This window comes from Lytechinus variegatus, chromosome 3, assembly GCF_018143015.1.
Source record: "Lytechinus variegatus isolate NC3 chromosome 3, Lvar_3.0, whole genome shotgun sequence".
NCBI lineage: Eukaryota > Metazoa > Echinodermata > Echinoidea > Temnopleuroida > Toxopneustidae > Lytechinus > Lytechinus variegatus.
The window spans coordinates 27,205,004-27,230,200 of NC_054742.1; the positions used below are offsets into that span (position 1 = coordinate 27,205,004).

Here is a 25,197-nt window from a genome sequence, read left to right on the forward strand (position 1 = left end):
GTATTCACAGCAGGTGTTACAATTCCTCACCAATCATCCTAAACCGGAATGGATTGAAGTTCATTTACCGAATTCATTTTGAACTACAACGGTCAAATATGACATGACGTATGGACTAAGGTAAGAAAAAGGAACAGAAGGCGTTTGACATCGTGTTCCAGTTTTGTTTTCAGAGATTACCAATTCGTCCCCCCCTCTTAAAAAAATCCGAAACAAACGCGTAGATTATATATATATATATAGTATATACAGTGCGTCCCAGAATAAACAAAACCGAGAATTAGCGATCATTTATCATAACCTTATCATAAATAGAATAGATAAATAACCTACCAATTTAAAGCTTAGAATCTCCTCTTTCATCTGATATTACTTAGTTTATTTCTTATTCACGCATGAGTGAGCAAAAACAATTTGAAGAAAGGATACCAAAAACTCATTTGGCGAGGGGTATCTGGGTTTGAAAAAGAAAACCACATTTCTGAAAAGTTCAATATCTGCTCTTTAATTTGGTACCTCAATCACAGAAATGGTCAAGAAATAAAAAAGTTCTGGTCATTTGAAATAAGGCTTGTATTTCCATAATTTCATGAGATAAAAGTGTTTTCACCAGTTTCCCACAGAAGCTTTCCCATGGTGAACAAAAGATTTAATGCATGGCTGATCGTCATCAAAACTGAGTGTTGAGTGAGTTGAAGCCAGCTTAGAGAACCTCTTCATTTTATGAAATTATTGAAATTATTGAATTTCAAATGTAAACTTAGAATCAATCTGCTCACATTTCTTTAAAAACTTATAATCACGAAGGGATTAATACAGAACAGAATCCGGGTACAACAACAGCAAAAATCTGAATTACGGAAATACACTTATAATCCGTATATAAAACTCAAGTTATACAAGATTCTTTTTTCCTCCCTCGTTTACCATACTCTTCAATCAAACTGATTAATGAGGAAGTTACATTAATAAAAAAAAACATACACACAACTTAAAACCAGACCCTTAGCTACACTTAACCCCCCCTACCCCCATAAACGACGAATAAAGAATAATAATAATAATGGTAATAAAACAATAAATTGAGAAGAAAAAAAAAACTACTAAGTGGTAGAAGACTGTGAGGCTGATTCGTCAAAGTGCTCCCATTTTCTTAAATGAAATGCCAAAGTTCCCCTTTCCGTTGCAAGCCGTTTCTCTTCTTTTCTATTTTCAATTAATTTATCTCTAATTTCCTTTACATTTGGAGGTAACCCCTTTTCTCTACCATGGAAGATCATGAATTTTATCAAAATTATAATGTGGTTTAATAATCTTGCCATCGATTGATTGATAATGGTATCGACCAAATCTACTGTCAGTAACCAACCAACCATTCAATGAATGAATGAATGAAAGAATGAATGAATGAGTCAATCAATCAATCAACCAACCAACCGATCAATCAATCAATCAATCAATCATTCAATCAGTCAATCAATCAATCAATCAATCAATCACTCGTTCACATACTTACCCAACCAATCACTCACCCACTCACTCACTCACTCTCTCAGTGATTTCAACCCTATACTTTTCTCTTAAAATGTAATACGTGTGTTTATGTGTTGTATGCAATTTCTGTAATTTGACTATTAAAAAAATCGAATTGTATTGTTTCATATATATACGACTGTCAAAATATAATTTGACGATTTTTGTATGTACTTTGATTATGATTATTGTTATAAAGAATGAACACTATTAGAGAATAAATCACCCAGTTACTTATCCATCAATAACACACAGACTACAGAACATAATTTTTTGATGAGATGTCATATGGAATTTATTGAAATAATCTAATCATATTTTTTTCCAATCCACCCATTCGAGCTAGCAATTCAACTCTTAAAACTGTTAAACTATATATCTTTGTAACCATTTCAACACCAACTTCACATAGAATATTGAACTATTATGACTAATGATCAAGGGCAACAAATCTTTATGTTTACTTAAGAACGCCAGATATGAAGAAAAATCGACTAGTTGGTTATTGGTGGCCTGTATTTAGTCGATTTAAGTGTGCCCCTGCCTCTAGCTACCAGTGTGAAAAAATAAATAAAAGAGAAGCAACAGTGTTACAGCGTGTAGTATGTAATTTCGAATGGCAGCCTAAATGATAAAGCTTATTTTCAACTACTTCAGTTTGTAACCAAGTTAAACCACCAGAAACGTATTTATTTAGAGTATATTCATCAAGCAGTTGCTTCCAATGTGAAACAAATATTCTATTCAAAACGTTGAAAGGGGTCAACAGAGTTAAATAAACACCGTCTCAACAGATTCGCAAAAAATGCAATTTTTATATTTGAAAGAAAGTCGGGGTTCGAGCTTGGGGCGAGGGGGTAAAGTAAGGCATGGATGACCGGTATCGACATAACATGTAAGAATTTGCCTACGGAATAAGGATCTTGACGAAATTAATTAATCCTTTCTAATATAATTATTTGAAGTTAATGGTAATATCATCTTTCGTTGGTGATATCTTGATGATATCACTATATGTTTTCAATAATTAGTTATTACTGATTATTTCAGTACTAAAGGAATTTTACTTTTCTACACAATGACTTCATTTGATTCGACGGAAACTGTTGTCATTGGTTCCGACAAATTTGATGAGCGCGTCATCTTCTGCAAAGAAAGTAAATGTCAATACATCAGTAAAAATTAATGAAATGTTATCATTCGACCAATTTAATGTATCAATAATCATCAACAAGCTTTACACACTGAATAACTTCAATTCGTTTCACTTTATCATGAATTTCAATGAATTTGATGCTATTTTCAAGGATAAGCAAATAGTAATTGGAATTGGAAATTGGGCATGAATTCGAGAATGGGCAATGTCGGAATTTTTTTATGAATCTGATTGAATCGGAGGGAACGGGACGCTGGGGCGGATATGCCCTAATATACATTACATACTAAGAATCTTGCTAAGATTGTTTAGAAGCCTGTCACGTGATAAAGAGTAGTTCCCATCGGTTATCACCATAGAGTTGAGGGAGATCAGTGGTCATCACTCGCAGTGATAGAACTTATGTGTTTCGCTGATCTTTTCAGCCCCTAGTGTCATTACACAATATGAGTTAGTATATATGAGTACGACGAAATGAAGATGTGATTGCCACTTGATTTTTTCATCATATCTTTTCATTCGTGCAATGGACAGAATACTTCATTCGGTGAAAGATGAAGATGACCCGGGAAGATGACGTCTAAGATGGCCACCATTCACTGAATGAAAATTGATATGACTCACTCGTTATCCACCCTAGAATCCTATTTCGGTTCATATAGTCTTGGGGGTAAAATAATTTGTTGACACAGGCTAGAGTGAATATAGCATAGAGATGTATACTAATTAGGCGTTATTAGTATATATCTCTATGGAATACAAGCACTCCAAGGTACATGGAAATTCCAAGATGGCGCCCAAAATGACTGCGTAGGCTACAAATCCACAATTCATCTATTACTTACTTAAGTGGATTTAATTTGGTTTCTATTCCCCAACGGCGATTACAGTATTTGCTTAACATCCATCAAAAATCTATCTCGGCCTAACCTAAGTTCCTAACAAAATTAAGAGTACACCTACCTAGAGTTTAGACGATGGTAAAGTATACAGGGTAGTGATCACTGATATCCTCAGCCTAGCAAGAAAAACAAGGGGGGATTTAAATGTATACATTGTCATACACCATTAATGAAATACAATAACGACAGGGGCCGCGGAACGGTTTTCAAAGTGGGGGGGGGGGGGCTGACCATGCAAAAATCACAATCATTATGGTCATTTTTACGTTTTTGTACACGGATTTGGTTTTGGAAAAAGTGTGGAGCTAAAGCCCCCCCCCCGCTTCCGCGGCCCCTGAAAGAGAGAGAAAGGGAGAGAACAAAAACATGCCTGTATCAAAAATGGTATGTTGATAAAACAAATGCTTATCAAGAGAGATGATATCAAATAAAAATTATAAGATGAAAATGGTTAAGTGTTAATTAATAATTTAACATGCTGGCTGTCACAAAAAAAAACAAATGTATCAACTTTGAATTTGAAATACGATTCAATTGCAGTTTGAATCCGATAAAATATATTATAATATCCCTTGGTCTGTGAGTTTGCACAACTTGCAGCCAACCTCTGACCAACGCGTGTTGCTTTGTTAAAGGACAAGTCCACCCCAACAAAAAGTTGATTTGAAAAAAAAGGAGAAAAATCCAACAAGCAAAACACTGAAAATTTCAAAATCGGATGTAAAATAAGAAAGTTATGACATTTTAAAGTTTTGCTTAAGTTCACAAAGCACATCCTGGTCGGTATGCAAATTGGCAGACTGATGACATCACCCACTCACTATTTCTTTTGTATTATATTATATGAAATATGAAATATTCTAATTTTCTCCTCATTGTCAAGTGAAACAAAGTTTTATTTCTCCCTGAACATGGGGAATTATCATTATTTTAATAGTTTAAGGTTGAGTTCAGTTGGTCATTGTTGACAAATTTGAAATATTGTATCATTCAAACTATAAAATCAAAAGAAATAGTGAGTGATGGACATCATCGACTCTCTAATTTGCATATCGCTTAGTTGTGCATATCACTGTTTTGTGAAAAATTAGCGAAACTTAAAAATGTCATAACTTTCTTATTTTACATCCAATTTCGATGAAATTTGCAGCGTTGTGTTTGATTTTTCTCTACCAATTCAAATCGAAAATTTTCTGGGGTGGACTTGACCTTTAACGATCGCATAGGGCAAACCGGCAGTACATTGGTTCGCTGTTTTTTGTGTCAAGCGTCCCTACTTTGCATATTGCCGAGTAGCTTGCATTGCCTGAGGAAAGCAACACGACAGACGAGTTTGTTTGAGCAGGTATAGGCGCTCATAATGGCAGCTAACTTATCACCTTGCATGTAAGAGTTGTAAATGACGAAAAATGTAAATAAATATTTTGATTTCAAAATATTATTATTCGACTGAGCAGATTTTTTTTTATGTTTTGAGTAATTTAGGTACTGTGGCCGAGTGGTACATGGAGGTCCCTGAGTGGTCTGAGGCGCCCGTCTACACCGTAAAAGTCCGAGGCATTTTATCTACATCGCTTTTATCTTGCATCAAATAAATGAAAATTCTTTGTGAATTAATGATACCAACATGTGCACGTGTTTTCAATCTTTTTTATTTTTACATATATTTTTAAAGGTTTCTGCGACACAGGTCTTTTATTTCTTTGGGATGGTAGCTTAACATTTTACTAATTCTTTTTTTCTTTTGGGGGGGTTGGGCCGATCATCCTTAATTGAGCTGCAATGACCTGAATTGCTGAATGCAAGTGAAGCAACATTAGAAACCCAAAGGGCAGTAAGAATCAGAAATAATTTAGAGCTGATAATTTTAGTCATGGTACCTGTACCATTTTCATACCCGGTTATTATTAGATTTATTTGTATTATATTGTTTATCAATGAATGTCAATAAGGCTCCATATTCAATATCGTGAGCTGTTTCATACAGCTGGCCAAACATGGAGATGACACATAACAACTGATTTAAAGAAAAAAATGCAAAGGACCAATTTCTGAGGACAACTGACAAAGTTGTTAGTTTTCTTTATAATGTTTTTGTTGTAATTATCTTTAATTGGTTGATAATTATGTAATCGATTTGAAATGTAATTACACCAATTACTACTACTACTATACTACAACAACTACTACTACTACTACTACTACTACTACTACTACTACTACTACTATAACTACTACCACTACTACTACTACTACTACTACTACTATTACTACTACTACTACTACTATACTACTACCACTAATACTGCTACTACTACTACTACTACTACTACTACTACTATTACTACTACTACTACTACACACTTAAAATTTTTGCCAACATATACTGTCCACTGTGTTGGGTAATGTACGTTGGTAAAAAATATACATATTCTGGGCAATTGTTATCCAATTTAGCAAATCTATTACCCAATAATTTTTGTTTATTTCCCAATTTGGACTGTACATGTATTTAACAAATATTTGTATGGACGGTATGTTGCCCAGTGATGGTTAAAACTTAGGCCTTTTTTGCCCAACCATTTTAAAGAGTGTACTACTCCTATAAATGATAATATAAATGATAATAGTATTGCTACTGATAACGATAGAATAAAATTATAGTGGTAATAATGGTAACAATAATAATGATAGTGTTGATCATGATAGGTCCGAATGATGATGTTATTTTGATGATATTATGATAATGTTCATTTTTATCATTATTGTTGATTATAACACTTACAGTTATAATACAATATACCACAGTCTAATTATTTGAAATATGGTCGCAGTGGGATACAACGTATAGAAAACTTTCACCTCAAATTTCGAACTCCATATTCGAGTCACTAAACATGTTTAGGTTATGTAACACCCTTGCCCGAAATAATGACGTACCAAATCCTGTGTTATACAATATTCTTCTTGATAGTTGAAGACTCCGGCATCGCGGCCGTTTTCGATCAACTTCTGTCCAGCAAGCACGATCCTAAAATCATGAAAAAGAATAATGAAGAAAATAGATTTCTTTCAAAATTTATAACATGAAAACAAAAATAAAGATTTTAATAAATTCTACAATAGACCATAAGGGCACAGACACATACGCGTGGCGAACACAACTTCGTTCGAATTCTACAGTTACAAAAATAGCACATCGTTTAAGCATGTCACTCTAATAACAGGTTGTTTAAACTTTATTGTGATTATTAAACTTTTTAAACAATTTGTTTAAACAAATTTTTGATTTTTTCTTAACAATTTTTTATAAAGTTTAAACAGTCGTTTTGAAAGTTTAGACAGTTGTTTAAGTTTAAACAGTTGTTTTAAAAGTTTAAACAAAAGTTGTTAGAGTGACGGGCTTAAACAACGATAATTGATAATTGATTTTTTGGCCGGAATCATAAAGAAAAAATCATTAGAAACAAATATGATCTACTACCAAAGGAATTATAACATTAACAGTTTTCAGAAACAAATATGATCTACTACCAAAGGAATTATAACATTAACAGTTTGCAGGAGAAGGATTGTCATTATAAGCAGATTGCTTGGAAAAATGACAACCCCTGAATAAAACTCATTACATTAATAAATACATTTATAAAGCAGAATGGAAGTAGTATTTTGTACATAATTTTTTTAATGATGAAGATTGAGATGATAAGAATGAGGATGGCGGTGATAATGATCTAAATGAAGGCCATGGAGATGATGATGACGATAATAATGATGACGATAATACTGATGAGGATAATGATGATGATTATAATGATGATAAGGGTCATGGGAGAGTATATTTTGTTGATTAAATCACAGGAATAAGGTGATTTAATGATTAACCGAAGTACTGACACAGAAAACCTACTTTGAATATTCTGATAATAACATGGATTTAACATTTGTCTCAAATGAGTAAAGAGATGAACATCTTTTGATAGACTCTGGTAGAGAGTTCCATGAATTGGGACCGTGCTTGGTGTCTTATGGATCTCTGTGCAATAAGCAATTTGGGGTTAATTAAATGAAAATTTGAAGAGTTCCGTGTAGGGTATGAAGGAATAGATGTGTTCATTGTATAAAAATTGTGGAATGAAGGTGAAAGCATGTTATTTACTACTTGAACAATGAAAGGCAAGACTTGAAAATTAAACCGATAAATTTTATTTTTTTTAGAATTGCTAAATTTTTAGAGATTATTGATCTTTAAGTAAACTGTAGTAACCTTCTCATTTAGTATGCTACATCTCTTGTTTATCTTGTTTATAATCTAAGTTTATACTATTTTCTACCACTCCGTGCGATTGCTTTGTATGCATTTTCGTTGATGTTAATTGATAATTATTCATGCTATTTGTATAAATATGTTGTAAGTGTATGCAATTCTTTGTACAAACATGTAGAAGAATTGATTTTGCTGACAATCTGATGACCATTCGGGGTCAATAAAAATATCTTTAAAAGACCTCATCATAATTACATTTAAGAACTGAAACTAAACACTCATCATAATCAAATTTATGCACTGAAACTTAACTCCTATTAGAAGCATACATGGTTGTTATATAATGTTGAAAATATTCATCTCAATTGACATAGTAAAGGATTGAAAATAATCACCTATCATAAGCACAGTGTGATGACTTTACAGTCGTGTCGGCTGAAGAATCGATGAGCCAAGCGAAAGATGACATCGTGTTGAGTTTAAGATTCGCAAACTCACTTCCAGTTACATAACTGCAGTCGGCATTGAAATCCCCCATGAGTATGACGTTCTATATAAAATGAGATATGGTAAGAGAACTTATTCTTTATGATATAACGTTAAGGCCTAAAAGCCAAATCCAATATGCAGAACGTACAACGCACAAGAACATCGATATGAAGAGAGGAACAAAATTAGAACCATAATAGGAAACATTGAATAAGGTCTTTTGTGGTAAAATATCAATCTTTCAACACCATTTTACTTTTTTAATGACTATAGGGAAATATTCGGATAACTGGACATCACATATACTTCAATTACATTATGTGATATGCTATATGAAAGCTGATTATTAGTATTGTTACTTTTATTATTGTTATCACAGAAACCCAACAAACCCGCTCTGCACGTATATATTTTTACACATCTATCCTTCATACTATAACTGTCATGACTGTGAAGAAAATTTCTTTAGTTTTTAGGCCTGTTCTCAAATAAGCTATTGAAGTATACACTGTAGGATATTTTTGTCACAATTGGCTCTCTATACGAAAATCAGAAATTTAGACCATACTTGAAATGAAACCATGGGGCTGTTTTATAAAGCTTGTTATTATAACAAATTTGCCATAGCAGCTAAAAGCTACTGAAATCCTTCAATCTGATTGGCTAATAGTAAGAAATCGTGCATTTGTTACTATAACAAGGTTTTATGAAACCGGACCCTGATTTCATAATGCATAAATATTCAAACATGTCTAGGATGGCCACGTTTTTTTTTTCTCTCTCTCTCTCTTTTGGAGGGCCTTAATAGATAGGTTTGACTAGACATATTTTTACAGGGATGGGATACAATAACCCTATTAAGGATGTCAAGGATAGGGAGAGGAGGGGGGGGGGGGAGGCTACATCTTACGGCGGCTCAGAGATACTTACTTCTCCAAATTGTACTTTGACGTCATTATAGACATCAAGTAAGTAATCTATCTCTTGCGGAGCATGGTCGGGCTTAGCGTGGAGTCCAACGATGGAAAACCTGGATACCTCTGGAAATATTAATAATTTTGGCAATAAAATTCCTCTTCGAAATTATTTTCTAGCCAACATTCACAACTTGGCTATGGTATCCGTTGTATGTGGACTTTCTGATACACCGTAATCAATAATTATTCGCTATATATATATATATAGGCTTATGAAATCAAATCTTTTATCACTGACAAAGTATCATACAAAACATTCCTTTGTATTGGTGCCGATTTTTATTCAAATCGGTCATATATTCATTATTGATCTTATTAAATGACCTTCTCAAGAAAAATAAATATGAATATATAACATTCTCAAGGGGGGTAATTAGAAAAATACTGTCGCACCTGAAAGAACAACCCCCCCAAAAAAAAAAAAAAAAATAAAAAAGATAAATTAAAAGTTTTTAAAAAATTGTCAAACGAAAGTACCTAGAAAGAGAGCGAGAGAGTGGGTGTCAGAGAAAGAGAAAGCTAGAGGGAGAGAGAGAGAGGGAAGAGGAGGATGGAAAGGGGATGACAAACATAAAAGACGTGTTGATATGCTTCCAGAACCCGATCTTTGTTTACTACTACTACATGTGAAATTACGCGTAAATAAACATGACTAATACTTACTCGCTCCACTATCCAGGTTTTCAAAGAGAACAACAAATGGTTCTCTTTCAAAATCGTCCGATATATCATTGTAAGTAAACGACTGCAGTGCCCTGAATTTATCTTCCCTGATATACGGATAAAAACGAATACCGTATAAAAAATAATTTATTTATTTATTTATCTATCTATCTATCTATCTATTTATCTATATCTATATCTATCTATCTATCTATCTATCTATCTATCTGCATCTATCTATATATCTATATCTATTTATCTATCTATCTATCTATCTATCTATCTATCTATCTATCTACCATTTGATATCAAATGATTTAAATGGAAGAAATAAAAGAAAGGTAAAATAATTACAAAATTTATATCTGTTTTACAATAGCTTTTCTTTATACAGGAGCTGGAGTAAGTTTAAGGCAGTTAATGAAATGACTCATGAACCCATTTTTCAGTTATTAATACAAATATCATTATTTGATCCCCTATGACCAAATGCAGGTTTATGTTAATACTCCGAGTTCCGCTTAGCATAGCAAATAAAACCATTCCCACAGCCAAAATACATTTAATTAGAAAAAAATCAAACAAACATCGATCAGCGATATCAGATTGAAACATGTGAATTGACAAATTCACGTGACTATACGAGGGATTTGGTTTATATATTATATGATTCAAAATCTCGGTAAATTTACCCCCATGAACACCCATGACAGTCAATGTATATATCAAGTTCTTCCTTTATGTAAGTCTTTCTTGTGCAATAATTTATTCACAAAGATGAAATATGAATCATAAAATGGATCAGTTCAATTTAGGCCTACCGGTACTTCCTACACAAACAATAAAGATTTCGCCGACCTCAATTGTTTTTTTTCCTAAGTTTAATTCGGAAGTGCAAGATTCTTCAATCCTGAAATAAAAGTTGTTTATAAAAATATACTGCATGTTTACGATTAGTAAAAACAAAAATCTTTAGAATTTTCCAACTACATGTCTAAATTAAAAAAAATTATACGCAAATCTCAGCTTGCACTTCGTGTTCTCACCATTTATATAGTCTTTATCAAACAAAATAATAATCTTGTGTAAAAATAAAGATTAAATGTACTGAAATTTCCTTCTTTAGGACTACCCCCCCCCAAAAAAAAGCAGCTTTTAGAAAATGTTGATGAAAATTTTATCCCGATCCCTTCCCCTATCGGACATTGCTGAATCCGATTCTTATGTCATATGAAAACAAGAGAATCGGTGACGTCACAAACATAAGATTAAGCATATGAATATGTATCGAATGTAGTCATATGATATAAACATTTTGAAGATTATAAAAGGAGGAGGCTGTTCGTTACATGTTTAGCTAAAAAAAATGAATGAAACCTCATTGGACATAATAATGAGAGAGAAAATGAAAAGCTTCATATTTCATACAACACAATACGAAATCAATAGCGAGTGGAAAACTCACACTGACCATGATGTGCATAATTGTTTTGTAAATCGAAACTTTGAAACAGTATAAATGTCTTACTTAGTAGCGTAACAAACCACAAAGTTTGGGGCCCAGACAAAATCTAATTGTTGAAAGATTTTGACAAAATGCACCATATTTCACCCTTTTTCCCCCTGCTTTTTTTCTTGTTTTTTCTTAGTCGTGGAAATCGACACGCAAGTGGTTCTACTCAACCCCGATTAAAGAGTTAGTTTTTTTCTATTTCTTCAAATAACCCTCTGTTATAGTAAGCTTAACCTGTACCGAAATTTGTGACTTTCACAAGCTGGATGAAAAATAATTATACATTTTTTGTGCTAAATTGCAAAGTGATTGTATAATGTATATGCTTTTAAAAATAGGCCCAATTTGGAAGTATTTCAATCATCATTTGGAACCTGAATGACTTAAGTCGAAATCGATTAAATAGATTTTTTTATACAAAATATTTATATCAGGAGGATCAAAGTATTCGATCGGAAGTGAGCTATGCTAGTCCTACTAACAATTATATTGAAATAAGCCTAATGAATATTTGACATCACTTAGATACAATTATCAGAATAATAAAAGAAGTTGAATTAGAATTTCATTTTTGAAATGAAATTCCTACCTGTAAAAATAGGCATATTGTTCCTTGCTGGAAGTTCGACCGACCCGTGGTCCTAGTTCCATTTTGTAATTGACTCCTGGTTGCCTAGGGAAGGATAATAATTATTAAAACGATAAAGAATGTAGGTTAGATTAGTGACTTTGTGTCGATATTCTTTTTTTCTCACTCCTCGCCCTCTTTTCATCTCTTGTCATCTCACCTCCATCCATTAAATTATTGAATACGTAATGAAATATATATGAACAAATTAATACTGTAAGGCATATCAATCATGAAATGATAATTATTATGCTAAGATAATTGTCTGAATATGCATTTCTTATTAAAAAAATCACTAAAAGTTATAGATGTCAACGAATTTGATATTTGTAAGAATATACTCTCTTCTCTCTAAATGTAAAACAAAAAGCTATTTTTGGTTCCTGGTAGTTGGTACTTGAATTACTTGATGTAGATCGAAACCTAGTCTTATTCCACTGATATCATAAATAACTATTATCACCTTGATAGTTATTCTTTCGAACATGACTGAGTAAAGCGTTTTGAAATTAGAACTTGAAAAGCAATGAGGCAAAATATTTAATTTGGAATGGCGAAAACAAATATTCCGTTACATATCAAAATTTATATCTATTAATTTTACTATCGTGCAAGATCAAAATCAATTAGGATATATTTCACTTCACTTTATCAATCTAGCGACTGAGTCCCTGGTTACTTAAAAAAATTCTATAACATTTGTGCTTCTCTCAATCAAATTGCATTTTTATTCAGTGTATTACACAAGAAGCTAGTAAATTTTGCAACAAAGCAGGGATCATATTTTGGTAGATTTTACATAATTCATTATCTTTATCTTTTTTTTGCTTTATGTAGGATCTGCCCGATTTTAAAATACAATCATCGCCTCATTTAGCCTACTGCATAGAATTTTGGAAAAAATAATGCTGGCGCCAGTGGGATCCCTATTTTATTCCAATTTGACCTTTTCAATGCCATGTCCTTAAATAATGATTGTCTTCTGCATGACATTTTTACCTATTATTAACCCCATCGAGTAGCTCGTAAATAGCTGTCTCTGAGATATCTCGTATTTCTTGGATGAGGACTATGTCATATCGAACAATAATCTGAAAAAGTAAGATAAATGAACATTAAAAGACGACAGAATAAAAATCAAAGAACAGAATGCAATGAAATGTTATGATTCTGTTGTTTCAAATTTTTCCTTTTATTTTTGGGGATTGATAGTCTTCTTTTGTCAGGTTATCTGCTGGATCTATTGTTTATCTTTTGACAATGATTGTCATTTCCTATACGTCATATTCAAGAATGAGAACCTTTATTTTTGTATTTTGCTGTTTTCCTCTTTTATTTAGCTCTTCGTGAATGTCTACAAAAATGGTCCACCGTTTGTGTGTAGGCTTATACTTATTCATGGAATCATGGATTCGAAAATTCAACGAGTACATATACAATCGATTAACTTGTTTGGGTTGTTTTTTTATGAATGTAGAAAAATGTTTATGAAGTCAAAGCAATAAATAATATAATAAAACATATCACACGAAGTCAAAACGTAAAGATTTAGAATTTGAATCAAAATAAAAATCAGAATTGTAATGCAAAGCGACGAAAACAAAATAGAAAACCCATTTAATAATGGGAATTGAATTTAAAAAAAGGAACAACAAAGATGTAATTATAACGAATGACTTGGTAACCTTTGTCAAATAGTTGACCACTTCCGGTTTTCCCATCTTAGTCTTCCCCAATACTTGTATATTGAAGGCAGCGATGGTGGAGTTGGTGCACGCATATGAAACACTTAAGAAGACAGAAAACATCAAGACGAGGATTACTTGATGAGATGCCATGATAGGAGTAGATTTTCGAATCGAACCTGTCAACAGAAATAGAGAAGACAGAAAACAAAAATTATTTATTAGCTTTCCTGGAGATTGTTGAATACTTTTACGTTGAAACGAGAGCATCACAAACCTTACACCAAGAAGAGCTCTTTTGTCGTATCTGCTGGAGCAGCAGGAATATTTCATTTATATAAAGATTAGATTCTATATTTACCTTTGTTGTCACATTTTGTAACAACATCTGATCAAACAGCATCATGCTGATGTTCTAATTACGGAAAAAATCAGAACAAATCATTAGAGAAGTTAATTGTTTTACTCAGTTAATATTTCATGAGCCCTTAGCCATGATTGATATTGTTTCTGTTTCCTGTTATACATTTTATGTAGGCGTGGATTGATGGGTGTGTGTTTGAGATAGAGAGATGGGGGAGATCGGGTTGATGGTTATGAAAAAAGTCATAAAGCAAGAAAGAAACTAAAACTTTGAATATGCTGATAGACACTTTATTTTTAAAACAAGAAGGTGTTCTTTTCATTAGTCAGACTTATCGGAGCGAAGTTATTAATCAAATAAATAACATTTCAGCATCACTCTATCTTTCACATCCCCTCTCTTAATGGATGCCATCCCTGGTTCTCTAGTGGATATGAATCCTTGATCTGTTGAACATGTTTTCGTCTCGGCGTATCATTTGCTTAAAATAATGCAAAGAGAAATTGACAAAACAAGCGAGAGAGAGCTAGACATTACCATAGGCGGCGGAAGCGGGGGGACGTGTCCCCCCTAAATTTTAGGTGGGGGGGACGGTCCCCCCTAAATTTTCTTTTGATAACTTTTTTTTTTTTTTTTTTTTGCATGTCAATTTTTTTTCCTGCGTCGCCCCCTAAATTCACGTGGCCCCCCTGAAACGTGTGTTGTCCCCCCCTAAAATTTAGGTTGATGACCTTTTTTTTTTTTTTTTTTTTTTTGGCTTGTCAAAAAATTTTGGGGCGCTTGTCCCATTTTTTACATGTGTCCATCCCAAAATTTCAGGTGGACACCCCCTAAATTTATTGGCTTCCGCCGCCAATGGACATTACATATGTAATATTCCAATATTAGATAAGTATTATTTTGAACAATTTAAACGATAATCATGATGATTTTATAAATGTTCAGTAACATCTTTAATGAGCCCAGTATATCAAGCAAGAAAAAAAACTTAAGCAAAACTGCATGTGATTATAATCAGAATTAAGTTCTAGTCATCATACATAAAGTTGTCTATTTTCACGGTATTGCAGAATTTAAGCACGTGTTGATCATGATGAATGCCATAGAAAATATTATTTTCTTATTGTTCTAAATCGATCGAAAGAAAGATAAGCCTGTCATTAATTGATGGAAAGTGCAAAGTTTATTTATTAATTTATTCTTTAACATAATAAGTCTTCTGGTTATACAAGTTAACCATTATCGGGCGTTGTTCTTCCAGGGCGCTGTCTGATGAAATAAATTAATTTTCAAAAGAGTGTCCGCCAACGACTCTCGGTGAGAAAGATACTACTAAGGAAGATCTTTCTGTTGAGAATACTCAGATCAGATACGACTTTCTTCCTAGGCGCGTACACCTTTTCCTTTGCAGCCATGGCGCCTTTTTCGACAATGCTTTTCTGTGTGTTTGCTGCATCATTTAGCTGGCAACAGACCACATCTGCGATCAAGATATCTGCGTTCAATATCCAAACATTCGGGACCAGCAAAATGGACAAGCCTGAAGTGGTTAATTACCTAAAGCAAGTGAGCCAAATTGTTGAAAACATATTTTCGACTAATCTTTTTTGTCACCACGATTGCATTGTAGCTCAATTTACCATTAAATTAAGTTCTAGTATGAATCATATATATGATATATTTCTTCCACTTCACAAGATATGTGATTATAGTAACAATCTAATTTTTATCATGATTTTCATTGTAGCTGGTCTAAGATAAGCTAAGGTACGTTGGTGTATTTGGAGTAAAGAATATTGAAAATGAGATAATTTGAAATAAAACTAACATAACATTTAACAAACAAATGATAATGTTTGAGAAATAGAAGCATGCAGGGATCATTAGAGTATAAAATAATGAAGTAATCATCAATTTTGTTTTACTCTTTATACTGAATAGCTGAAGTGCATTAACCAACTTCAAAATAGTCCTATAATTTTTTGTCAATTTCATGAATATTTGTTTATATTAGAAACAATGATAATAATAATCAGTGATAAAACTTGGCTCATTCAAAAGAAGGATATAAAGCTCATGAAATTCACGAAAGTTTTAGGACGATGCATTTTTATTTCAAATAACAGATTTATATTTTTGGAATATTTAAACAATTTACATGTATATTATCTCAAATTTATCCCTTTTTAAAAATAAATATACAAAAATTGTCCATCGCATCATTTTGATATGAAACCAGTGGCATTTCGTGTTATAACCAATAACAACAAATATTTCAGCGCTGACAACGACAGGCTTATACATGTATCTCTATTTTCATGAATCAAGATTTCTTTTTGGGGGGTTGTTTCTACTTCAGATCATAGCAAGGTATGACATGGTTCTTATTCAAGAAATACGCAACAAGGATGGGACAGCTATCCAAGAATTACTAGATGAGGTCAACAGGTATGTAAACGAGTCATTAAAGATAGGCATTTCAGTAATTCATATGAAGAGGTGCTTCCATAGTGTCTGGTGGATGTACGATACGTATGTAAAGGCGCTGTCACACCTTGGCGTTTTAGACAGCGTATGCCCGACGTATCAAAATTTCTCTAAAACGTCGGCATACGCTGAACTTTGTTGTTTTTTTTTTTCAACTCTGGGCGTATACTTAGCGTATTCATAACGAGTTGGACGTACACATAACGTATTAGTAACTTATATCGAACGCTTCGTTAACTTATAAGTAACGTATTCCAACGAATGCTTAGCGTATTGCTGGCGTACACAACTTATGCCCTACGATAGCCTAACTTAAGGCGCTGTCACACCTTGGCGTTTTAGACAGCGTATGCCCGACGTATGAGGAATTTGGCGAATACGCTGGCGTACGTCGAATACGTTACGGGTAAGTTTTGCATACGTTAAGAGTACGCTAAAACACGCTGGTATACGTCGTCATACGGCGAGGTCGTCGAAAAATTTTGTGCAAGCACAAAATTTTTCGACGTATGCCAGCGTATGGCTCATACGTCCCGCATACGCGGGCCATAAGTTGTAGGCAAGTTACGCGATCGTTGATACACGTTGACACACGTTACTCGTAAGTTACTCATAAGTCGATGAACGTCGAGATAATGTCCAGCGTACCCTAAAACTTACTTCTAACCTATGAGTAACGTGCTTTGAACGTACGTGTAACTTAACTCCAACGTATAGTGACGTATGAAGACGTGCTCCGTATGACCACAAAACTTACTGAACGTGTTTATAACTTACAGCTACCGTATAATGGCGTATTGACAACGTTTATAGGAATTGGTATACAAAGGTGGGGTTCACAGGAATTTTCTTCGGCATGGCGGTGGTGTTGATACGGTGATGCATCGTGCGGTTATGATTTGAATAGTCGAGGGCAGCCTTTTTATAGGCTATGACACGTGTTCGTCAGCGATACGCTGCCGCGCGCTATGCGTAAGTTAGGCTATCGTAGGGCATAAGTTGTGTACGCCAGCAATACGCTAAGTATTCGTTGGAATACGTTACTTATAAGTTAACGAAGCGTTCGATATAAGTTACTAATACGTTATGTATACGTCCAACTCGTTATGAATACGCTAAGTATACGCCCAGAGTTGAAAAAAAAATCAAAGTTCAGCGTATGCCGACGTTTTAGAGAAATTTTGATACGTCGGGCATACGCTGTCTAAAACGCCAAGGTGTTCGCTATATACGTTGGAGTTAAGTTACACATACGTTCAAAGCACGTTACTCATAGGTTAGAAGTAAGTTTTAGGGTACGCTGGACATTATCTCGACGTACATCGACTTATGAGTAACTTACGAGTAACGCGTGTCAACGTGTATCAACGATCGCGTAACTTGCCTACAACTTATGACCCGCGTATGCGGGACGTATGAGCCATACGCTGGCATACGTCGAAAAATTTTGTGCTTGCACAAAATTTTTCGACGACCTCGCCGTATGACGAAGTATACCAGCGTGTTTTAGCGTACTCTTAACGTATGCAAAACTTACCCGTATCGTATTCGACGTACGCCAGCGTATTCGCGATATTCCTCATACGTCGGGCATACGCTGTCTAAAACGCCAAGGTGTGACAGCGCGTGTAAACATACGACTGATTAGGCGCAACGACATACAGATGGTACAATACTGTATCAGGGATAGATCCAACACTGAACAGCAGGGATCCAGAAAACATTTTCCCCGATCTATGTACATATTTATATTTTTTATGAACAAGTTTGAGTTTCTCATAAGGTATGAATGAAAAATGTGAGCGTGAAGCGCGAGCATTAATTTCGAACATTTTATTATCTCGAGTGTTCATATGTCGTGTATTGAAACAAAAGTACAGCAGTCAGATGTGAAACTTGTCCTATGAATGTGGGGGTTAAACCATCCTTATGAACAATATTAAACATAATAGGAATATGACATTTGGAGGAGAACTATGCATTTTAGAGAAATCAAGGACTTTTATCTTGCTTATTTACAATTATGTTATTAAATATGGTCATATTGTAAACTGTTCTCAATTTTGGTTTCTTTTCTTCTTATTTTCTAGGTGACGGTGAAGATGTTGACAATCATATTTACGATGACATTGTTATCATCATCACTATTGTTATTAGTGGTGGTATTAGGATTATTATTATTAATAGAAGTAGTATTAATGTTATAATCATCATTATTATTTTTTTCTATCATTAGTATCATTGTATTGGTTAATATTCTGTCATTATTGATGTAATTTGATGGAACTGTTATAGTCGTTAAGCAAATCATTTAGGTCCACTTTTACTTAATCATAACATTCTTTCATATTAATGTCTGTAGCTACTCTGCAGATCAATACGAAATGGTAATATCATCAAGACTTGGGCGAAGTGACAGCTACAAGGAGCAATATGCATATTTCTACAAGTAAGTTAGGGTTATACACATAAAATTAATTACATACGAAAATCCAATAATCTCTTCTGTTAAAGAATTTATCACCAACGTACTCCTTTTTATCTAAAGTATGCAATGACGTCCATACGTATCCATGGGTATGTATAATTGAAGGGTGATAGAGTAATGATATTAATTTGAATTGAAGTTTGGAAATTGTATAATGATAAGATTTTACATGTCATACGTATTACAAGATGCGTGTTTTTTTTTCTTCATTTTACACTATCTCTGTTTATTTCGTTAATACTATATCATATATATATCTTAGTAAAAATGGATTTTGATTTGATTAATTGTTACAGAGTAAGTAACGCCTCAGAAAAAAGCACAACCATTTATGGGGTAAAGAAAATCGTCAGAATCGCCAGCAACATTGCTATGTTGCCATGCTATCTTCATCCTCCTCCTCCTTCCCCTTCCTTCTCATCATCATCAAAATCATCATCGCCACCACCACCATCATCATCATTATCCCAACCATCATTGTTACATCATCATCATCACTGTCACCGTCATCAGCAGTAGCATCATCAGCAACAGCATCATCACCGTCATCTCATCATCACCATCATCTATGCCCTTGAGTATGACATTAATTAAACATTATTCTACTTTAACATAAATTTAAAGGCTATAGGCATTACTGGTACAAAATGTATCATAGTCGTCATCATCTTGTCATGATGTTCAATCAAGATCACCGTTTGTTAGCTCGAGATATTGAGCAAAAATAGCATTCAATGAAAATTGTTGAAGGAGAATTCGCATATCATGCAATTCACTTCTAATATCTGCAATATTCAGCGACTTTACAATTAAGAATAAAACCAATGAATCTAACATACTTGACTAAATCAATAGGTCCAACATAATCATAAAAGCAGTTGCGCCCTGGGTTAGTGTTTGATAAAATAATATATGTTTTTATTACGAGAAAATGGTGATGGCTAGAGAAAAACAAATCAATGGGTACATCTTTTTAATTCATCAGGACAAGCACATTAAGTGTACTAGACGAGTTTGAGTACCCAGATAATGGAGCAATAGACAAATTCGAAAGAGAGCCTTATGTTGTCAAGTTTTATGCATCTTCTACGTGTAAGTATGTGATGAATATGCATATAATACATCTTTAGAGTATCTTATTGTGTTGATATCCCCTTAATTGAGAAAAAAATCAAATTCCTTGATGGATAGTCATTCATAGTCTGCCTAAAGTTCCTCCAAGAATTTGATAATAATATTATAAATGTGTACATCGTTAAGGAATCACTTTTTTCACGAAAATAAAGTTATAGATTCGAAACGAATCTATAACTTCTATTTTAAGCTCAGTTAGTGACATATTTACCTCCAAGCATCTAGATTCCACATTCACATTATTATCGATTGCAATTAAACAACTTCTTTTCATAATTGCCCTACACCGTTGGATATCACGGTAGTGATATCACAGAAAAGGATACTTATAACAATCAATAGTCTTTTTGCTCGTCATGATAGTGAAATTATATTAAAAAGTCAAACTTATTATTCAAATAAACATTTACTTTTTCCATTATTAAGAAAATCATTTGTGAACAAATTTGAAAAACAAATAATTGAAAAATAAAGAGCATATGTTAACATAAAGAAATATCATAATTTTCATTTTCTTAGGATCCATAATGATTTTTTTAAACAAAGTATATCATGATGAAATACTAGGAATTAGGTGGTATACAATTGGGGTATTTACTCAATCACAGTAGCAATACGTACTTAGATGTTCGTAAACGTTTTCATTTTCACTCTGTATTGAAGCTGTGAAGGAATTTGCAGCAGTGGCCCTTCATGCTAAACCAGATGAGGCTGTTTCTGAAATCGATCTCTTAGCTGACGTCTATGACTACACAACCAACCAGTTTAATATCGAGGTAAAAGCTATGTCTTGGTCTTCAGGAATGCAACCTTAAAATTTAATTTTGAAGAAGCGTTTTCATGAGATATAAGGGAAACAATCTCGTAGTCTCGCGGCTTTAGATCAAAACCAAGTAAAATAGTACCTTTTTGGCCTTAATCTTATGTGACAAGATCCATCATGGAGGACTCAAAGCAGTCAGTTCTGTTGTTTCATCCATAAAAACATTCATGCCAAGTTGATCCAATGACAGGAAATTGTCATGATGACCTAGTGATTTTTTTTTACCCATGATGCATAATTTTCCTGTTTTGTCTCTCTTTTGAATAAAAGGAAGAGGAGAAGAAAAAGACGGAGGAGGAGGATGGGGAGAAGGAGGAAGAAGAAGAAGGAGGAGGAGGAGGCGGAGGAAGAGGAAGAAGAAGATAAAACGTTTAAGAACAACAAACTGGGAAAAGACAAACAAAAAGAAACAAAGAAAGAAAGACAGAACAAGATGAAGGGAGTTCACTTCTTTCATACACTCCATTTAACTTCATACTACTATGTCTGAATTATAAAGTTCATCAATTTTTTTCTGTTCAATAATTCTAACACACTGGCTTTATGATTTTGTATATTAACAGGAGGAATAATCTTGATACTAATGCAGTGCGAGTGACTCGTCGAATCGTAATTATTTATTCACAACTCTGTTCATCCACCAACTTCATTTCACGTTCTGACACTATTTCATCTTTAGAATGTCGTCCTAATGGGAGATTTCAACGCTGACTGTAGTTACGTCAAGGAAGATGATTGGGCCGACATTCGCCTCCGAAATGAGGACCGATTTGATTGGGTAATACCCGACGATGATGACACAACCGTATCAGGAAATACGCACTGTGCCTACGACAGGTATACCTCTTCATACACACGATAAACATTTCAATTTTTTAATCTCCTATTAAAATACCACGACAAGAATATGCTACCAAATTAAGTTAGTGTACTTTAAAGGACAAGTCCACCCCAACAAAAATTTGATTTGAAAAAGGAGAAAATTCCAACAAGCAAAACACTGAAAATTTCATCAAAATCGGATGTAAAATAAGAAAGTTATAACATTTTCAAGTTTCGTTTAATTTCACAAAACAGTTATATGCACATCCTGGTCGGTATGCAAATTGGCAGACTGATGACGTCACCCACTCACTATCTCACTTGTGTTTTATTATATGAAATATGAAATATTCTAATTTTCTCCTCCTTGTCAAGTGAAGCAAAGTTTTATTTCTCCCTGAACATGTGGAATTATCATTATTTTAACATCTTATGGTTAAATTAAGTTGATCCTTATTGTCAAATCTGTAAAAATTGAAATATTGTATTATTCAAACAATAAAAAAAAAGAAATAGTGAGTGATGGACATCATCCACTCTCTCATTTGCATATCGCTGAGTTGTGCATTGAACTGTTTTGTGAAAAATAAGCGAAACTTAAAAATGTCATAACTTTCTTATTTTACATCCGATTTCGATGAAATTTGCATCGTTATTTTTGTTTGATTTTTCTCTATCGATTCAAATCAACAATTTTGTGGTGTGGACTTGACCTTTAAAGGAATATGTAAAGTTATAATGCACCCTTCTTTAAAAAACAACACTCCTCCATTCTTTGCGACGGGCAATTAGAGAAAATATTTATTGTCATTAACACCCTCTTTCCTTTTTAGATTCGTGTTAGCAGGCACTCAACTGCAACAGACTTCTTTTGGGGCTCAACCTTTTAAATTTGATGAGCACTTTAAACTTGATTACTACGATGTAAGTATCATTCCTACCTATTCATATTAAAGTGAAACGAGGCCGCGAACTAACTTTGTTTGCCGTAACCTGAATGACGCTAGTGAAATCGGTGGACTTTTCGGTTTTTTTTTAAACTCAAGTTCCCCTCTATTAAATGTGTTTACCGACCTCATATATTTTCTATATTATGTTTTAGAAATAAAGTTTGTTAAAGTTTGCAAATGGAGGTTAGAACATCGTCCATATCATTATCAGAGAACAACCGTGCCTAGACTGCCCTGGATCTTCATTTAAAAATAGAGTTAACTCTTTCATACCCAAACCAAAGTAAAAATAACCAGACCGATCAACCGTAATATATTTTTTTTCCTTCGGTCTGGCAAGCAAAACAACTTTTTTAGGCTTAAACGAACAAACTGTTTTTGTGAATAAGAAAGGAGGAAATAAGGCCTGACTTGCATTAATTTCTGCGATCCATTTTGTTTTCTCGAAAAACTGATATGGTAAATACGTGCAATCATTGGAAGGATTAAGAGTTCATGTTGTTGTTTAACTTTAATGGGGCTCTCCTTTAAAAAAAAAGAAAGAATATAAAGAGGGAGAGACAGAAAGAGGAATACAGAGAATGCGAATGTTTTGTGGATGGTTTATGGTAAAGGTATATGTTGGTGTTGAAAAGATCAGGGGCCCGTAACACAAAGGTTAGCGATTAATCATGCACTTGATTTTTACGATTGATTGCACACTGCAGTCAATTGAATCAATCGCAGAAAATGTTCCACGATCTTTGTTATATAAACTTTGTGATACGGGCCACAGAACTGAAATTAAATCTTGTAAGCGTCTCTACATTTTTTTTATGTTCATTTACTTAAAAAATGTATTTCTTGTCATTCATTCCAGGCCGTTGCTGTCAGCGACCACTATCCCGTGGAAATTGAAATTAATTAAAATTACACAAGCAAGTTCAATATTCCTCGTCTTCTGATCAAAACTTTTCGATATCAATTATAATCCATCAAGATACGTTTCCCTTGTCTAAATATTTGAGAATATGAGATAAAACTAGGCATCTCACGTCATAGCCCTGATAATGTTATTTACGCAAAGTGTTTAATTTGGAGCAGAATATCACAGATGTCTTTAGCTGACTTCTTCACATCATACATGCACCGTTTACCCAGTGCTGACATATTATTATATTAGCATTTCGGAAATTCGATGAGACGCCTAAATCATAGAATGATGAAAAAGAATAACCAATTAAAGTTATGAGCAAACATGATTGACTTATCCTATATCATATCCTGAAATTAGTTCTTCGACAAACAAATGTTGCCAAACTAGACTATATTGCAATGAAAATATAACCGTATAAAGACTCCACTCCTTTAATAAAATAAGCCCACTTTGGAGACTGAATTAAAAATCTTAAATATCTTATGTATAATCTATCTAATTTTAAAGAGAAAATAGTGCGAACAATTATCCATAGGAAAGAACTTGTTTCGTCAAGTATGCACTAAATTTTGTTCTCTAGGCATCTATACCCTACAACTGCCTTTTATTTCTGTTCCCGAACTTTTACAAATGAATGCGCCATTGATTTCAATAAACATGATAAAGATCATGCATGCGATATTCATGTAATATTGTTTTGCTTTTGGGCTCAGAATGGTGGAATATATGAATGTGATGAATTGATGATGGCCTTTTAAGATGAAATACTGAAGAGAATGAGAAAAATGCGACCAGCAGTTTGTCGAAATCCACAAAGAGGTAACAGAATAAAGATTTTATTTTAAGGTATGTCTTTGAAATGTCACTTGTGAGCCTCGTTTGCATTTATCATATAAAATGATTAAAGACTCTCTGACATTTGCCATCATTGTGAGTCTCTGGCAGCCCTACTCAAAATTGTTGCTGGCATCTGGCGCGATATACATTTAATTCAATGATCTGTTTAAATTTTCGTCGAACCTTTCTCAATATACTTCTTTCATTTTCTGCTTTTAGTAATAAACCTCAATTGGTGATTTTTTTTTCCTTTGACGGGGTACTCCATACTGAAAATACAATAAAATGGAAAAATAACACTGAAATTCATCAAAATCTGATAATTACTAAAAAAGTGATGACATCTTAAAGTTTTACATTAATTCGGTGAAACAGTTGCATGAATTATTATGCATATCTTATGTCGATCTCATATCCCAACTTTCTTCTTTTTATTTGATTACCTGAGATTAAATTCATTCATTTTTTTCTTCCAAGAATGGAAAAAAATTGATTGACATTAAATTGTGTCAGATAATCATTGCTACAACTTATTTTACATGTATGAAAATATAAAATAATTA

General features: G+C 33.5%; 2 protein-coding genes across 2 annotated transcripts; one reads left to right on the plus strand and one right to left on the minus strand.

Moving 5' to 3' along the window:
• Positions 1-1,817: 1,817 nt before the first annotated feature.
• Positions 1,818-13,986, minus strand: LOC121412194 (deoxyribonuclease-1-like). Its single transcript, XM_041605102.1, has 9 exons — positions 13,814-13,986; positions 13,128-13,219; positions 12,090-12,173; positions 9,988-10,094; positions 9,278-9,387; positions 8,254-8,408; positions 6,532-6,622; positions 3,653-3,707; positions 1,818-2,679 (listed from the first exon to the last, which is right to left on the minus strand). The coding sequence occupies exons 1-8, from the start codon at positions 13,964-13,966 to the stop codon at positions 3,660-3,662; spliced, it is 840 nt and encodes a 279-aa protein (XP_041461036.1). The 5' UTR covers positions 13,967-13,986; the 3' UTR covers positions 1,818-2,679; positions 3,653-3,659.
• A 1,508-nt stretch (positions 13,987-15,494) lies between these two features.
• On the plus strand, positions 15,495-24,476 carry LOC121412195 (deoxyribonuclease-1-like). Its single transcript, XM_041605103.1, has 8 exons — positions 15,495-15,743; positions 16,537-16,625; positions 19,027-19,113; positions 20,138-20,244; positions 20,950-21,062; positions 21,789-21,946; positions 22,765-22,855; positions 23,741-24,476. Exons 1-8 carry the CDS (start codon positions 15,591-15,593, stop codon positions 23,786-23,788), a joined length of 846 nt encoding a protein of 281 aa, XP_041461037.1. The 5' UTR covers positions 15,495-15,590; the 3' UTR covers positions 23,789-24,476.
• Positions 24,477-25,197: the final 721 nt, after the last annotated feature.

Bases quoted from the DNA above. Each gene is read 5' to 3' on its own strand.
- LOC121412195 (XM_041605103.1), top strand. From the start codon at position 15,591: ATGGCGCCTTTTTCGACAATGCTTTTCTGTGTGTTTGCTGCATCATTT. The intron at 16,626-19,026 runs GTATGTAAACGA...TAATGTCTGTAG, and splicing joins TTACTAGATGAGGTCAACAG to CTACTCTGCAGATCAATACG. The intron at 21,063-21,788 runs GTAAAAGCTATG...TTTCATCTTTAG, and splicing joins CCAACCAGTTTAATATCGAG to AATGTCGTCCTAATGGGAGA.
- LOC121412194 (XM_041605102.1), bottom strand. From the start codon at position 13,966: ATGGCATCTCATCAAGTAATCCTCGTCTTGATGTTTTCTGTCTTCTTA. The intron at 13,220-13,813 runs GTTACCAAGTCA...TTACTTTTTCAG, and splicing joins TGGTCAACTATTTGACAAAG to ATTATTGTTCGATATGACAT. The intron at 10,095-12,089 runs GTAGGAATTTCA...TCCGTATATCAG, and splicing joins CAATATGCCTATTTTTACAG to GGAAGATAAATTCAGGGCAC.